The 17,296-nt window shown below is 41.0% G+C and overlaps 1 protein-coding gene across 1 annotated transcript in view; it reads right to left on the reverse strand.

The window, feature by feature from the left end:
- tecta (tectorin alpha) overlaps positions 1-16,012 on the reverse strand; it is an 84,189-nt gene extending 68,177 nt beyond the window's left edge. Inside the window, exons 1-3 of the mRNA XM_060847028.1 lie at positions 15,947-16,012; positions 3,688-3,721; positions 808-1,220 (exon numbers count right to left, since the gene is read on the reverse strand). Of these exons, the coding sequence (XP_060703011.1) occupies positions 808-1,220; positions 3,688-3,721; positions 15,947-16,012 (513 nt within the window). The remainder of the gene's footprint in view (positions 1-807; positions 1,221-3,687; positions 3,722-15,946) is intronic.
- Positions 16,013-17,296: the final 1,284 nt, after the last annotated feature.

Raw genomic sequence — 17,296 nt, forward strand, 5'->3', positions numbered from 1 at the left:
CCCCTCACCGTCACTCCCCTCCCTCAATCACTCTCCCCCTCACCGTAACTTCCCCCTCACCATAACTTCCCCCTCACCATAACTTCCCCCTCACCGTTACTCTCCCCTCACCGTTACTCTCCCTCACCGTTACTCTCCCCTCACCGTTACTCTCCCCTCACCGTTACTCTCACCCTCACCGTTACTCTCACCCTCACCTTCACTTCCCCCTCACCATCACTCCCCTCCCTCCATCACTCCCCTCCCTCCATCACTCCCTCCCTCCATCACTCTCCCCCTCACCATACTCCCCCTCACCATACTCCCCCTCACCATCACTTTCCCCCTCATCATCACACCCCTCCCTCCATCACTCTCCCCCTCACCATACTCCCCCTCACCATACTCCCCCTCACCGTTACTCTCCCTCACCGTTACTCTCCCCTCACCGTTACTCTCCCTTCACCGTTACTCTCACCCTCACCATCACTTCCCCCTCACCGTTACTCTCCGCCTCACCGTCACTCTCCGCCTCACTCCCCCCCTCACTCCCCTCTCATCATCACTCCCCCCTCATCATCACTCCCCCTCACCATCACTCCCCCCTCACCATCACTCCCCCCCCCCCTCACCATCACTCCCCCCCCTCACCATCACTCCCCCCCTCACCATCACTCCCCCCCTCACCATCACTCCCCCCCACTCACCATCACACCCCACTCACCATCACTCCCCCCTCCCTCACTATCACTTCCCCCCCCCCCCTCACCATCACCCCGGTCCTCCATGGCCCTGAGCCCCATTTGGATTCCCGAGCTGAGTCCTTACCAACACTTGCCCCCGGTTTCCCCGGGGAATGACGATGCTGTGTGAATAAACCTTCACTTTGATGCTCCGAAGCCAAGAGACGGCACCCCCCACCCGGTTCTCGTTGGTGGACTCGATGCTGAAGCTGGGGAGATGGTCCCCGTCCAGGCACGGCTTGGAAAGGATATATGAGCAAGTTCCTTGGAAGTGGAAGAGCGACCCGTCAAAGGTGTGATAGTGAGGATCTCCAAAAACCACACAGGAAGCAGTCTGCTCGGGAAGGCAACGGTAAACTCCATCAACAGAGTGACACTGCTCCAACTGCCCGCAGGACAGATTCTGGCACAGGAGCCGGTTCTCCAGGTCAAGGCAGCGGCATTTGGTCTGACATTTCTCCTCAACCCAGAACACATCTCCACGGCGAAAAAATTGCCCTGTAACAGAAAACAGCCCCTTCCCAGTGATAGGCAAACCGAAATCGGAGCAAATCACCGACTCACAGAGTTACTGACATTGACATCAGAAAGCAGGCCATTCGGTCAGGAGACTTGTACTGGTCAAAACAATACAGGGGGACCTGCCAACAGCTCACGAAACTTCAATTGAATTTTCAAGGGTCTTCATTCATGACTTAAACCTTTCAGGCAGTAAGTTCCAGGTTCCAGCCACCTCTGATGTATAACAAAACCTCAAGTTCTCTTTAATTTTAAATCTCCTCACCTGATTTAATCAGTCTACTAATAGGTGAAGGATGTTCTAATTCACTGTCTGTAGTCTCTTTGCTGTATACCCCTCAAACACAGCCCTGTCCAATCTTTGCTTGCTCTCCTGACCTGGCCAGATACTCATGGATCTTCCCTGATTTACTGTGATCACATCCTTCCTCTAGTGCATTGACCCAAACTGTACAAAATACTCTAAATGTGGCCTAACTAGCATTTAATACAATTCCAGCACGAGCTCCCTGCTCTTATCTTGGCTAATAAAGTAAATCATTGGACATGAATTCCTAACCACCTGTCCTGTTACCTACTACCTCTGCTGGCAACGCATTCCAGGCACCTACCATCCTCTGTGAAAAGTACTTTCCCTGTCTACACCCTTCATGATTTTGTAAACCTCAATCAGGTTCCCCTCAATCTCCTTTTTTCTAGTGAAAATAAATCTAACCTTCTCAACCTCTCTTCATAGCGAGCACCTTCCATACCAGGCAACATCCTCGTAAATCTTCTCTGCACCCTCTCCAAAGCATCCACATCCTTTTGGTAATGTGGCGACCAGAACAGTACACAGTATTCTAAATGCGGCCGAACCAATGTCGTGTACAATTTTAACATGACTTGCCAGCTCTTATACGCAATACTCCGTCAAATGAAGGCAAGCATACTATATGCCTTCTTGACCACTCTATCCACCTGTTCTGCAACCTTCAGGATACAATGGACCTGTACTCCCAGATCTCTCTGCCCATCAACGTTTCTCAAGGCTCTTCCATTCATTGTATAATTCGCTCTAGAATTAGACTTGCCATAATGCATCACCTCACATTTGTCTTGGATTGAAAGCCATCTGCCACTTTTCCACCCACCTCTCCAGCCTATCTATATCCTCCTGTATTCTTTGACAGTCCCTTATGCTTTCTGCTACTCCACCAATCTTTGTGTCATCTGCAAACTTGCTGATCATACCAACAGTGCCCTCTTCCAGATCATTTATGTATAAGACAAACAATAGTGGCCCCAATACTGACCCCTGTGGAGGGTGATCTAATAAGTTCTTTGAAATATTGAAAGCTTTTGAGAGAGGTGGTAAGAGAAATGTCTCTTCTTTTGAGGAATAACAGACCCTTCGGTCCAACCCGTCCATGCTGACCCAACCCAATCTAGTCTCACTTCCCAGCACCTGGCCCATATCCCTCCAAACCCTTCCTATTCATATACCCATCCAGATGCCTCTTAAATGTTGCAATTGTACCAGTCTCCACCACATCCTCTGGCAGCTCATTCCATACATGTACTACCCTCTGTGTGAAAAAGTTGCCCCTTAGGTCTCTTTTATATCTTTCCCCTCTCACCTAAACCTATGCCCTCTAGTTCTGGACTCCCCGACCCCAGGGAAAATACTTTGCCTATTTATGCTATCCATGCCCCTCATAATTTTGTAAACCTCTATAAGGTAGGGACCATAAATATAAGATAGTCATCAAGAAATCCAGTTAGGTGCTGGGAATTATCTTCTTCACCCAGAGAATGGTGAGTTGTGAACTTCACCTTCATCAAGTGATTGAAGCAGAAATACATTTAAAGGGAAACCAAACATTAACTAGTATTTGAAAGAGATGTTTATAGATGGCTAAAATAATAGATTTAGATGGAAAATAGGAGGAGTCTTGAGAGGAGCATTATTTCTGACATGGATTGGTGGGGCTCTTCACTGTTTATCCCTTATAATCCTGACACCAAGCCAATTTTGAATTCAACTTCCTGTACATTTGTTGAATCCTATGTGCCTTTAAGTTCTCTGACCTATACTGAATGCAGAATCTTGTCAAAAATCTGTTATGAAGATGTAAGGGGTTTAAGGGAGTTGAAGAACCTTTAAGAGGAGTTAGAGACACACACAGTGCTGGAGAATTTACAATGTAACTTCTGGTTCAGAACAGCTAACACTGGCTGGGTTGCTATGAGACAAAACAAATTCAAATTCAGCCAATCAGTTTAAATTATGCCCCAAAATATCAAACTCCAATTGAGTTTGAATTTAGTATTTTGACAATGTTAAAACTAATGAAACGATCCAATGCTTTAGGGTATAAGACCAAAAAAAATTGAACTGTTGGAGGAGAACTGCCAAGCCACTGACATAGGCAGACTTACCAGAGAATAGCTCTCTTAAAGGTACCTTTATTGATCAGTGACGTGTCAAATAGAAATCCCTAAGAAGAAGAAAAAAAGACAGAGGAAGATACAAAGAGAAGATTCAACAGCTGGCTGGTTTTAAAATTTGAATTTTTTTGGAAAACCTTAATCAGGGATTTTACCAGACTAGTGTTTTAGAGGGGAAGGTAAAAAAATAGGTCAGAGGAAGGAGTTGTAAATAGTTGTTAGTTAATATTCTATGTTAGACTTAAAGAATAAAGTTCTTACTATTTTTGTACTTTAAATTGTGATTTTTGGGATAGTTCTTGGCCTCTTGAATTTTAACAGATTACTACATGGGGTAAATCTTTTCTGTGTTGCTGCTTTAAATTGGCAGAGGGCGTGTTTGCACTATGTCGTAATATTTTGGGGGCTTTCCTGCAAGATTTGAACTGGTTAGACAGATTTGAATAGATTTGGGGGTACAAAAATCCCAGCAGATTTAAACACTTTCATATTAGTGTCCTAGATTTTTAAACAAAACATAGGTGAGAAAATTTGTTTAATTTCGGTGACTTGTGGTTGATTAAACTAAAAGTGAGAGAAGTGGCTCTTAAAATTGCTAAATAGGTTCTGGGATTTGAACATGATTCTCAAATTTGCCAAGAAACGTAAGAAGGAAAGAAAAGGCCATACTTTTAGAATTAACCAATAAGTTAAATTTAGGTTTGACCAAGGACAAAGGTAAAGCTGAAATTGTCAGGGAATTATTCAAACACTTAGGTGTGTCAGAGAAACAGACAAGTGCAATAGAGGCAGAATAACTTAAATTACAGTTGAGGAAAATGGAGTTAGAAGATAAACAGAGAGAGAGAGAAGAAAAGAGAGAGAAAGAAGGTTCTTAGCTGAGCTAAGAAGGTTCTTATGAATTGGTACCAGAAGAATATAGACAGTAGTTCAGAACCAGGTAGATTTATGTTGACCTCAAAAGAATTAAACATAGTCATTTTGATAGATGGGTGTATGCTTTAAAAATAAATAGGACCTTTGAGGCTCTACTGGAGGAGTTTAAAAATTCTGCTGGAGGAGTTTAAAAACTCATTTCCAGAGAGGGTAAGAATTCACATGGATAAACAGGAAGTTCAGGAAGTGAGAAGGGCAGCAGAATTAGCAGATGAGTACATTTTGGTGCATAAGACAAGTTTTCAGCCAGAATTTTATCCTGTGAGGGATAGAAGTTGGGCGAAGAGGAGATCTATACTACAAAATAACAAGTAATGAACAATTGTAAGAATTTCCCACATGTTAAAGAAGTCCAAGAGGATGAAAAGGAGGTAAAAGGCTTCAGGTGTTTTCACTGTAGTGGAGTGGGACACAGAAAATTACAGTGCTGGTGGTTTTAACAGGGCACTGCGAAAAGGTGTTTTCACTGCCAGAAGGTGGGACATGTAAAGTCATGCTGCTGGTAATTAAAGAATGACACTCTGGGAAACGATGTGGTAAAAGATGCTAAGCCTGTGGCATTAGTGATGGTAGTAAAGGCGATCCCAAGGAGAGCCGAGGAGCTGCAGGAGAGTGCCCAGCCTAGTCAGGGGTGGGTATGGAGTTAGTACCCGATCTCTCTCTACAAAGAATTTGCCTCTATGGGTAAAGTTTACTGAGAAAGAATGGGGGAGAAGGACAAGAAGTTATAATTTTGAGGGATACAGGATCTAACAAGTCGTTGACAGTAAGGGATGAGCGAATATGCACTCTTTCTGACCTGTTACCTGAGAGTGTGGTAATTTGTGGGATAAATAGACAAAAATTTAGCATTCCTCTATGTAAGGTCAGGTTAGAGTGCCACCCAAGACTGGGGAGGTTACAGTGGGAGTGATTGACAGAGTGTCAGTTCCAGGAATACAGTTTGTTTTTGAGAATGATTTGGCAGGATCCAAGGTGGGAGTGACACCCCTTGTTGTGAAGAAGCCCAAGGAAGACCAAGAAACTGAGGAGTTAAAACAGATATATCCTGGTATTTTTCCAGACCAAATCCCGCTATCTTAAGTCACAGCATGAAGTGAAAAGTAAAGAGAAAGATGAAGGAGTTGAGGTTCAGTTAGCAGACACCCTGTTTGATGTAATGGTGCAGGAAAAACCTGAACAAGCAGAGGATCAGACAGAAGTGTTTAATCCTGAAAGGCTAAGGGACTTGCAACAACAAGACAGGACAATAAAAGATATATATGTGGATGTGTACTCTGAAAAGGAGGAAGAGAATATTCCAGAGGGTTATTATCTGAAAGATAAAATCCTAAAATGGAAATGGAAACCACAGCAGGTTAGTGCAGAGGAGAAATGGGCTGAAGCGCACCAGATTGTGTTGCCTATAGCATACAGACAGGAAATGTTACGGTCGCACATGAACTACCTGTAGGAGGTCACCTAGGGGTATGAAAGACTCAGGCTAAGGTACAAAAACATTTTTATTGGCCTGGAATTCACAAAAATGTGTTTAACTTTTGCTGTACGTATCATACATGTCAAGCGGTAATAAAACCAGCCCCTTTGTTGCCAATTCCCACATTTGAAGATCCTTTCATGTGCTTTATGATAATTGTGTAGGTCCCCTCCTGAGAACTAAAAGTGGGAACCAGTACTTGCTAACCATAATGGATGTGTCTACCAAATTTCCAGAGGCAATTCCATTATGGTGTATCTCGGCAAAAAGGGTAGTAGAGGAGTTAGTAGATTTCTTCACACCGTTTGGGCTACCTAGAGAGATTCAGTCGGACCAAGCATCTAATTTTACTGCTAGGCTATTTAAGGAGGTTATAGATAACTTAGGTATACAGCACTTTAAGTCAAGTGCATATCATCCTGAATCCCAGGGAGCTTTAGAAAGGTGACATCAACCTTGAAGGCCATGTTGAAAGCATACTGTCAGAATTACCTGAATGATTGGGATAAAGGTATCCCATTCATATTGTTTGTCATTAGAGATACTGCGGATAAATCTAGTCAGTTTACCCACTTCAAGATAATATTCGGTCATGAAGTGCGAGGCCCTTTGAAATTAATTAAAGAAAAATCGACAGGACCAAAGTCAGAGATCTCACACTTAGATTACGTATCAGAGGTGAGGGAGAGACTAAATCGAGTAGGTGAGTTAGCTAAACAGCACTTAAAGAGGGCACAGCATTGAATGAAGCAGATGGCAGATAAAAGCTCTGAGATTCAGATGTCATCCCAAGGGGGTGACGTGTTAGTACTGTTACCAGTGATAGGAGATCCCTTCAAAGCCAGGTTTAGTGGTTCCTATCAAATTGAGAAACTATTGAGTCAGGGGAACTATCTAGTAAAGATGCCAGATAGAACAAAAAGGTATTGGATATGTCATGTGAACATGTTGAAACTGTGTTATACTAGAGAGAAAGAAAATTAAAAATGAAGAAGTCCTTTTTTAGATTACTTGCAGTGTGGAAACAGGCCCTTCGGCCCAACAAGTCCACACCGACCTGCCGAAGCGCAACCCACCCATACCCCTACATTTCACCCCTTATCTAACACTACGGGCAATTTAGCATGGCCAATTCACCTGACCCGCACATCTTTATGACTGTGGGAGGAAACCGGAGCACCCGGAGGAAACCCACGCAGACACAGGGAGAACGTGCAAACTCCACACAGTCAGTCGCCTGAGGCAGGAACTGAACCCGGGTCTCAGGCGCTGTGAGGCAACAGTGCTAACCACTGTGCGACCGTGCCGCCCACTAGCTTATCCCACTCCTTGAGGAGTGGGATAAGTTAATAAGGTATCTGTCTCATGAGCACAGAATGTAGTTGAAAGATCTGTTACTGCAGTATAAGAACATATGTAAGAATCAGATGGGGAGGACTAATTCTATTGTACATTAAGTAGACATAGGGAACACTGCTCCGATAAAACAACACCCCTATCGGCGTAATCCTTTTAAAGCCAGACAGGTCTAGAAGGAGGTGGAGGCCATGCTCGATGAGGACATCATTGAACCATGCCAGAGCGAATGGAGTTCACCAATCGTCTTAGTTCCCAAATCGTACTGGACCTAACAATTCTGCGTAGATTATTGGAAGGTCAACACCATTACAAAGTCAGACTCATATCCAATTCCTAGATTTGAGGACTGTAATGAGAAAGTCGGACAAGCCAGTTACCTCACCAAGTTGGACTTACTGTGTGGTTATTGGCAGGCATGTTTATCAGAATCGGCGAAAGAAATTTCTGTGTTAGTAACCCCAAATGGGCTATATCAGTTTAAAGTGATGCCCTTTGGAATGAAGAACACACCCGCCACATTCCAAAGATACATGAACAGAGTTGAGGCTAGGTTAACAAACTGTGCAGTCTATTTAGATGATGTAGTGATCTTAAGTAAGTCCTGGAAAGATCACATGGTACAATTGGCAGAGCTCTTTGACTGACTATGAGAAGCAAAACTAGTGATAAACTTAAATAAACCTGAATTCATAAAAGCAGAGGTGATGTTCTTGGGACATAACATCGAGTCATGGAAGGTTGACCCCCTCCATGGAACATAAAGATGAAGGGCATCGAGGAATTTCCACATCCAACCTGGAAGAAAGAGTTGCTTTGATTTTTAGGACTCAGTGGATTCTATCAGAAGTTTGTTCCAAACTTCAGCATTGTAATGGCACCATTAACCCATTTGCTGAAGACACAAAGTTTTGGTGGGCAGAATAATGCCAGGAGGCATTCGACCATTTGAAAGCCATATTAACCACTAAACCAGTTTTGACTGCATCAAACTTTCCAAAACCTTTTAAAGTCACTGCGGGAAAAGATCTGCCACCTGCCTACCCATAGCATGCCCACAGGGAACACAGAAATTCAAGCCTGTCCAAACCATACAAGAAACACCCAGAATACCTCCGCATTGACCAAACAGGCTGACAAGGGTAACCAGCATTGACCACAGTCACTTGCAGACCAGGGAATACACTTCCCAAGACAAACAATAAGCTTCCTGGACTCGATCAACACAGTTGTCCCAAAGCCCGAAAGGCAGTCTCGTAACCCAGTGATACCAAAGTCGCACAAAGTACAGGTCAGACGGAGAGGCGCCAGAATACCTCACTCACAGGAGGGAAACAATGGGAACACTTTACTGCTTCAAAAGAGACATTCTCACCTACCCTCAAAGAGAGGTGGAATCACCTGATACTATCAAGAACTCATTGTATCGATAATCAGGATATTCTTCCAATAATTGCTTTGCAATTATCACCATTGTAACTGGATTACTTAATTTTCAAATACATTGCATTGTTCCCCATTTTAATTTATCTAATTGTACAAGATTCATATAAAACCTGACTTGATTCTCAGCTCGGGGAAGAGAGTTTTCAGCTACCTGGACAGACTGTCTGTACTGTTTCAGTTGAGTCAATTTCTCTTCCGCAATATCGCTGTGTTAATACACTGTTTGTTAATTGCACTTGATTTGTGTCTTGTGATCTCTGCTTTACTGAGCTAATTTCTCTGACAGTCGCTATCGATGCTAATGACATAGGATCTGGAGCTATACTGCCACAGGAAGATGAGGATGGGATTGAACTGCCAGTTGGTTCCTTTTCGAAGAATCTCAGCATCCACCAGAGGAAATACTCCATGGTCGACAAAGAACTATTGAGTTTGGTACTACCTTACAACATTTTGATATGTATGTCACGAACAATGTGTTGGAAATAATTGTGTACAAGGATCACAATCCTCTTACATTCTTAGAATGCTTTAAAGACAAGAATATGAGTCTATTTCTTTGGAGTCTTATGTTACAGACTTCTAATTAAAAAAAATGTCCATGTAGCAGGTCGTAAGAATGTAATCACAAATGCGTTATCACAGAATTAACTGATAAAGTATAGATAAGATGCATCTATACAATAGGTGAACGTACTTTAAAGTTATCTGTATATTATGGTAATGTGTCTAAAGAATAGAGAAAAAAATTAAGCCATCTTTTCATTATGATGGTTCATTTTTTCTTAAGGAGGGAGGTGTTACAAAGGTGCAAGGGGTACTGTACCTTTAAGAGAATTGAAGGACTTAGAGAAGCACACGGAGTGCTGGAGAATTTACAGTGTAACCTTTGGTTCAGAACAACTAGTACTGGCTGGGCTGCCTGGAGACAAAAACAGATTCAAATTCGGTCAATCAGTTTAAATTATGCCCCAGGATACTAAACTCCAATCAAGTTTGAATTTAGTATTTTGACAATATTAAAAACCAATGAAATGCTCTGATGTTGGCCAAACTGAACATTTGGGGGAGAACTGCCAAGCCACCAGCATATACACACCAGCCAGAGAATAGCTCTCTTCAAAATACCTTTATCTATCATTGACCTGTGAAACCAAAATCCCTAAGAAGGAGAAAAGATACAAAGAGAAGATTCAACAGCAAGCTGGTTTTGAAATTTGAAATTTTTTTGGAAATCTTAATCAGGTGTTTTATCGGAGAAGTATTGTAGTAGGGAAAGTAAAAGATAGGTTAGAGAAAGGAGTTATAAATAGTTGTTAGTTAATATTCTATGTTAGACTTAAAGAATAAAGTTCTTAAATATTTTTGTACTTGAAATAGTGATTTTTGGAATAGTTCTTGGCCTCTCAAACCCTTTCTGTGTTGCTGTTAAATTTGTGGTGGTTGGTAGGGGAGTCAGGGGGAGGTTTTACCCCAAGTCATAAAAAATATTCTCAAACACAATATTCCCTTAATGAATCTGACTAGGTTTGAGCAATCTATGTCTTTTTAAATCATGATTAAAAGTGTCCCTCATTTGTTTCTAATGATTTGTTCTTCAGTAAGTTAGGCTGACTGGTCTATATTTACTGAGTCTATCTGTTTTTAAACAACATGTAAGAGTGTGCAGCACTATGCCTATAACCACAAAAGATTCCAAAACAATGTCCAGCGTCTCCACAATTTCCTACATTCTTCTGCTAACAGCCAAGGAATACATTTCACCTGCACAATTTCCAAAGATGCTAACCCCTTAATATTTTCTCTCTCATTAAGTTTATCTGAATCAGTATTTTACATTCTTCATCCTTAGCTTCAATATTTGCACCATCTCTCTCTCTCATAACAGACATAAGAATATTCCTTAAGAAAACGCGCACATCTTGTGCCTTCATTAGTTATTCGTTTGTCTCTTATAAATTTGACTCATTCCTTAGCTATCAAACTATTTAGGAAGAACTATTTAGATGTTGCATTGCTACCTCTGTTTTCTTAATTTCCTTTGGGTTTCCTCTATTTTTCTTCATGAGAATATATTTGTTATGAACCCTCAGCATCGTCTCATAGATTGCCTCCCCCATAGCTTGGACTAGAGCTCAGTCATAGTGTTATAGAGATATACAGCACGGAAACAGACTCTTCAGTCCAACTCGTCCATGCTGACCAAATATTCTAACCCAATTTAGTCCCACCTGCCAATACCCATCTCACATCCCCCAAACTCTTCCTATTCATATACCCATCCAAATGCCTTTTAAATGTTGCAATTGTACTAGCCTCCACCATTTCCTCTGGCAGTTCATTCCATACACGTATCACCCTCTGCATGAAAAGGTTGCTCTTTAGGTCTCTTTTATATCTTTCCGTTCTCACCCTAAACCTAAGCCCTCTATTTCTGGACACCACCACCCGGGGAAGAGACCTTGTCTATTTACCGTATCCATTCCCCTTATGATTTTATAAACCTCTATAAGGTCACCCCTCAGCTTCCAATGCTCCAGGGAAAACAGCCCCAGCCTATTCAACCTCTGCCAATAGTTCAAATCCTCCAACCCTGGCAGCATCCTAGTAAATCTTTTCTGACCCCTTTCAAGTTTCACAGCATCCTTCCAATAGGAAGGAAACCAGAATTGTACGCACTATTCTAAAAGTGGCCTAACCAATGTCCTGTACAGCTGCAACATGACCTCCCAACTCCTGTACTCAATACTCTGACCAATAAAGGAAAGTATACCAAATGCTTTCTTCACTATCCTATCTACCTGCGACTCTACTTTCAAGGAGCTATGAACCTCCACTCCAAGGTCTCTTTGTTCAACAACACTCCTTAGGACCTTTACCATTAAGTGTATAAGTCATGTTAAGATTTGCTTTCTCAAAATGCAGCACCTCGCATTTATCTAAATTAAACTCTGTCTGCCATTTCTCAGCCCATTGGCCCATCTGGTCAAGATCCCATTGTAATCTGAGGTATTCTTCTTTCCTGTCCACTACCCCTCCAATTTTGGTGTCATTGGCAAACTTACTAACTATACCTCTTATGCTCACATCCAAGTAATTTACATAAATGATGAAAAGTAGTGGATCCAGCACCACTCCTTGTGGCACTCCACTGGTCACAGGATTTCAGTCTGAAAATCAACCCTCCACTACCACCTTCTGTCTTCTACCTTTGAGCGAGCTCTATATCCAAATGACTAGTTCTCCCTGTGTTATATAAGATCTAACCTTGCTGACCAATCTCCCACGGGGAACCTTGTTGAACACCAGTTACTTTTGTTAAATCATGCCTCAACTTAGTAAAATTGGTCTTCACCCAATTGTGAAAGTATCACTTCAAATAGAAGAGTCTTTTTAGAAGATTTACATTTAATGACCACATGGAAGTTTTAGTGTTTTAATTTTGCAAAATCCAAAATTCCGTGCTATACATCTATATGACTATAACTCTGTAATTGAGGGCTCTAATCTCACCAATAAAACCAGTCTTCCCACATAGGCATTTCATGTACTGAACATGATGTCTTCCTCAGATCTCTCACTGAGCCTAAAATGGGCCAGATATCTGTGCTGTACTTAGATCATTTTAGAAATATTGATACTCACCATTCAGGCTGCAACCATTTGATGGATCAATTGTATCTCCATCTATTCTAAAAATCCAACGTCCTGGGAAGTTTACGTTACTTGTCTCTTCGATGTTCATCATTTCAGAGGTTCGAGATGTGGGCAAACTGAAAAAGTGACTGTTATCACCACCATTGAATCCTGCCTGTACAGTGTCAAAGTGAAAATAATTAATATCACACAAACAACCTTAATGTCAAATGTAATTTAACCACAGGTTTGACATATAAGAAATTGTAAACGTTTGAGAGACATGATTTAACCTGTTTTCTATCTTATTGAATTGGATTCTAAATGAATCACAATTAAGAATTCCTAAAACTCGTGCCTAGACCCAACACTTTGCTAACCTGTTCTTATTAGTTTTGTCCAGTAAAAGATGTTTCAGCAAAAGCATCCTGTTTCTATAAATTAGAAGAAAGTATTTCCCTTAGCTGACCAAGACATAGCAATTTGGCCAATGACCCAATGGCAACTCTGAAAGTGATATCTAGTTATTTTCACTTTTCTGTCCTTACTTTATAGCCCAGCAGATGTTTGCTGTTCAAGAGTTTCTTCATGATCTTTTGAAAATTATTATTGACTCTGTTTCCATTGCCCTTTTAGAGAGTCTTTCTGTATGTTTACTCCACATGTCACAATTCCATACATTGAATAAAAAAGTTTTGTCATTAAATCTCTGGTTCTCTTGCTGGTTACTTTAAATTATGCCCTCAGGTAACTGGTGCTCCTGCCTCTGGGAATAGTTTCCTCATTTTATCAGTCCCACTCATAAAGTTGAAAACTGTTCAATTCCCCATTTTAACCACTTCTGCTATACAGAAAACTATCACAGTTTCTCCACTTTCTCCACATAACTGAAATCCCAGCCAGATATCATTCCAGAAAATATTCTCTAAAAAGCTTCTAAGACCTTGACACCAGCCCTAAATTGAGGTATCCAGAGTGAACCATGGAGTCAACCAATCACAGCTTTAAAAAAGTTGTCTAATCTAAATACCAAAGTGAATGGCTTCATACTTCCCTGTTTATAATCCAGTTGTTACATTGTGTTGCTCACTCACTGAACCTGACTATATCTACTTGCAAACCTCATTATTCCTCCTCAAAGTTTACATTCCTGTGTAACTTGCATCATGAATAAACTCACATACATTGTCACAATCCAATTGGGAAAGTGCACTAATTCTCAAACTCCACTATTCCTGGTGTTAAAGTTAAAGATCTGATCAAATTACTCAAAGCCCCCAATTTTTCCATCTGATGAATTCACGTTCACAGAAAACATTGACCAGGTCCCTGTACTCAACCAGAAACTATTGTTTATTCCAAATAAATCTGTTCTAGCCACAAGCAAACAGGACAGTGAATGATCAACTTATAACTCTAATTTAGGCTCCACACATACGCACAGGCAGACACAGACAAACAAAAAACATTGATGCTATTTTTGGAGAAAAGAAATCAAGGGAACAGATCAGTAGCACCAGTCCATGGGATTACTGAGGGGTCCTGTTTTTGATTTTCTGATCTTTGATCTTCCTCATCCAAATCTCCTCCGTTCTTTACTGAAGACACAGGCAGTTGGCACACTAAGTATTCAGTTTCAGTCACTGGTAAAAGCCAGCAGCTTATTGGCAAACTATGAGTAACCTGTCTTCCCATTCTGTGTTACTTCCCTGCAAGGTGAGAGAGATCCTTTACTAAAGAATCTGGAGGCTTTCTGCCCTTGTATTGTTCACACACAGACTGTTGACTTGCCCATGAGCCAATAGGAGAGTTGCTGTCTTGTTGATGACTCCAGCCCACACTCTGCTCCTGAATAAAAACTTAATTAACAGCTTGTCTCTGGGCAAACCTGGTTGAAAAACACATCCACATGATCATAAGTCTAGTAATCCTCCTCACTGCGTGGACAAAGCAACAGTGTAAGTACAATTTACAATGAGTCCTGTTAAGCCATTTTAAAACTGTAACATCTCGATCTATACTTTTCTGGGTTAAATCAGTATCCATTACCCAACCTGGTGCGCAATCCAAAAATAAAGAAAAATAAACAAATGTGACCTTTGTAACATGACTTCCTTTCTTTTCATCTAAGCCATTGATGTAGATTGTAAATAGGTCAGGCCCCAACACTGATCCTTACACCAATTGTTACAGCCTACAATATTGACAATGTCCAGCTGTCTATTAAGCAGCCTCGATCTCTGCTTTTATATCGCCACCAACTCCATGAGCCCTTCTCTTGTGTATTAACCTTGCTTGTGGCCCCCGATTGGTTACATTTTTGAAAATGTAAGTGTACTGTATCTATTGCTTACATACTGAAAGCACTCAAATAATGTCAAACACAACCTGCCTTTCACAAAAGTTTTAATCATGCTATGATTTTCTAAATGCATTGCTTTAACTTCCATGCTTTTAGATTCCCTACAGTGTGTTAACATGCCCTTCAGCCTAACCAGTCCACACAAACCCTCCGAAGAGTAACCCACCCAGACCCATTTCCCTCTGAATGAAGCACCTAATACTATGGACAATTTAGCATGGCCAATTTTCACCAGACCGGCACATCTTTGGACTGTGGGAAACCCACACAGACACAGGGAGAATGTACAAATTCCACACAGACAGTTGCCCAAGGTTGGGATTGAACCTGGGACCCTAGTTCACTCTCTTTGCTTTTCTTGAATCTAGAATTACATTTGATGACTTCCAATCCAGTCAGACCATTCTAAAGTATACAATTTTACAAAATTCCTCAACTTGTATGACTATACTGTTTGCAACTATTTCTTTTAAAACTCTAGGTGGAGGTCATTAGGTTCTTGCAATGCATAGAATTTTGGTTCCTTATACTTTATTCAATATATTTCCCTCTGCTGAGGTTATTTAGCTGCTGTCCCTTGCTCTTTTTAGCCTCTTGATTATTCCATACTTATTACTGTATTGTGTATTCTACTGTGAACCAAACCCACAATATTTTTTCAATGCCCCTGCCATTTAGATTAGATTCCCACAGTGTGGAAACAGACCATTTGGCCCAACAAGTCCACACAGACCCTCTGAAGAGTATAACCCATTCCATTACATTTACCCCTGACTAATGCACCTAACCTACGCATCCCTGAACATGATGGGCAATTTAACATGGCCAATTCACCTAACCTGCGCATCTTGAACTGTGGGAGGAAACTGGAGCACCCGGAGGAAATCCACGCAGACACAGGGCGAATGTGCAAACTCCCCACAGACAGTCACCCTTGGCAGGAATCAAACCCAGTTCTCTGGCACTGTAAGACAGCAGTGCTGACCACTGAGCCACCGTGCCACCATTTGTGTTGAAGCATTCTATCTTTTGCTTTCAGGTACTAATTTTTAATTTAATTACTTTCCTCCTTTTTATGTACATGTAGAAACTCTTGTAATCTATTTCTTCATATTCCAGGCTGGGCATTCTCATAATCTGTCTTTTCTGCCTTTTCTTAATCAACTCTCTTGCGGTTCTTTGCTGGTTTCTCAAAACCTCAGGCTTACACATTTCTCCACTAAATATTATCCTTAACTTATTGCTAAGCCCTTGAGTTTTTGACTTCCTTGCCAGTATTTTCTGTGTATCTAAGTTCAGATCTGTAGAGTTGTAGTTCCAATACTGACCCCTTTGAACACACTGTTTACTCCCCTCCAGTCTGAAAAACAACCAATTATTCACCATTACCCGATGCATTCTGGCTCTTCGTGAATTTAAATCCATGTTGTTATTGTCCTGTTAACCCATGGACTTCATTTTTATCTACAAGTTAGCTTTGTCAAACACTTTTGTTAGATCACATATACATCAATATACTATCCTTAACAACCTTTCAATGACATTTCCATTTTGTTTAGCTTCCATTAGATCCTTTCAACACCTATGATCTATTTTTGCATTAACCATGTTACCTCATTCACTTTACTAGCTAAGTTTCGTATATGGGAAGAGGTTTGTAAATTCTGACCTGTGCTGCTGAGCCTCCAACTCCAGTTAGTGGGTCTCCTCCACTTGCAGTCCCTGTAGTCCAGTAAATATCAGCATAGTTAAACATGGCAAATGATGTTCTTTCATCTGTGATCAGCACACACTGAAACGTATTCACCTGTTCACCACAGAATGCAAAGTTAGATGCAAATATCATAACAATCAGTCTAAGCAAAAGCTCTGAAGAGAAAGCTGGCTAAGGCTGGTGGGGATATGGCAAAATAGTAAATATACAGGTAATGAACATTCAAGACATTTAACCAAAACTTAATCTGTTGAAAGCAAAATCCATCTCTGTCTTACTTTGGAATATTGTGAAGAACAGTAGGAAGTATGAGTACTGGGAGTGTTTTGGGAATGAGCAAAGGGTCACTAGAAAATTGATAAATGAGGAAAAAATGTAAAATATGATTGTAAACTAACCGTAAATCTAAAAATGATTGGTGGGAGCTTTTGAGTTTAAAAGCGTGACAGTTGGAGAATAAATACTGGTTCCTTAGGTGGAGAGAGAGGGGGGAAATAATTATAGTGAATGATGAAATAAAGAGATGTTGAATGAATGTTATGTGTCAGTTAACTTAACCCTAACCCTAATCATAAAAGATGCAAATTAAATATAAAAATTAAAGCGTAGCCAAAGGGCTGATAAAGAAATGAATTATATTGCAAGAGAATAGGATTCTGAGAAATGTAAAAGATTAAAACTTAGTAAATCTCACGGTC

The sequence above is a fragment of the Hemiscyllium ocellatum genome, chromosome 29 (assembly GCF_020745735.1).
Source record: "Hemiscyllium ocellatum isolate sHemOce1 chromosome 29, sHemOce1.pat.X.cur, whole genome shotgun sequence".
NCBI classification, from domain to species: Eukaryota; Metazoa; Chordata; class Chondrichthyes; order Orectolobiformes; family Hemiscylliidae; genus Hemiscyllium; species Hemiscyllium ocellatum.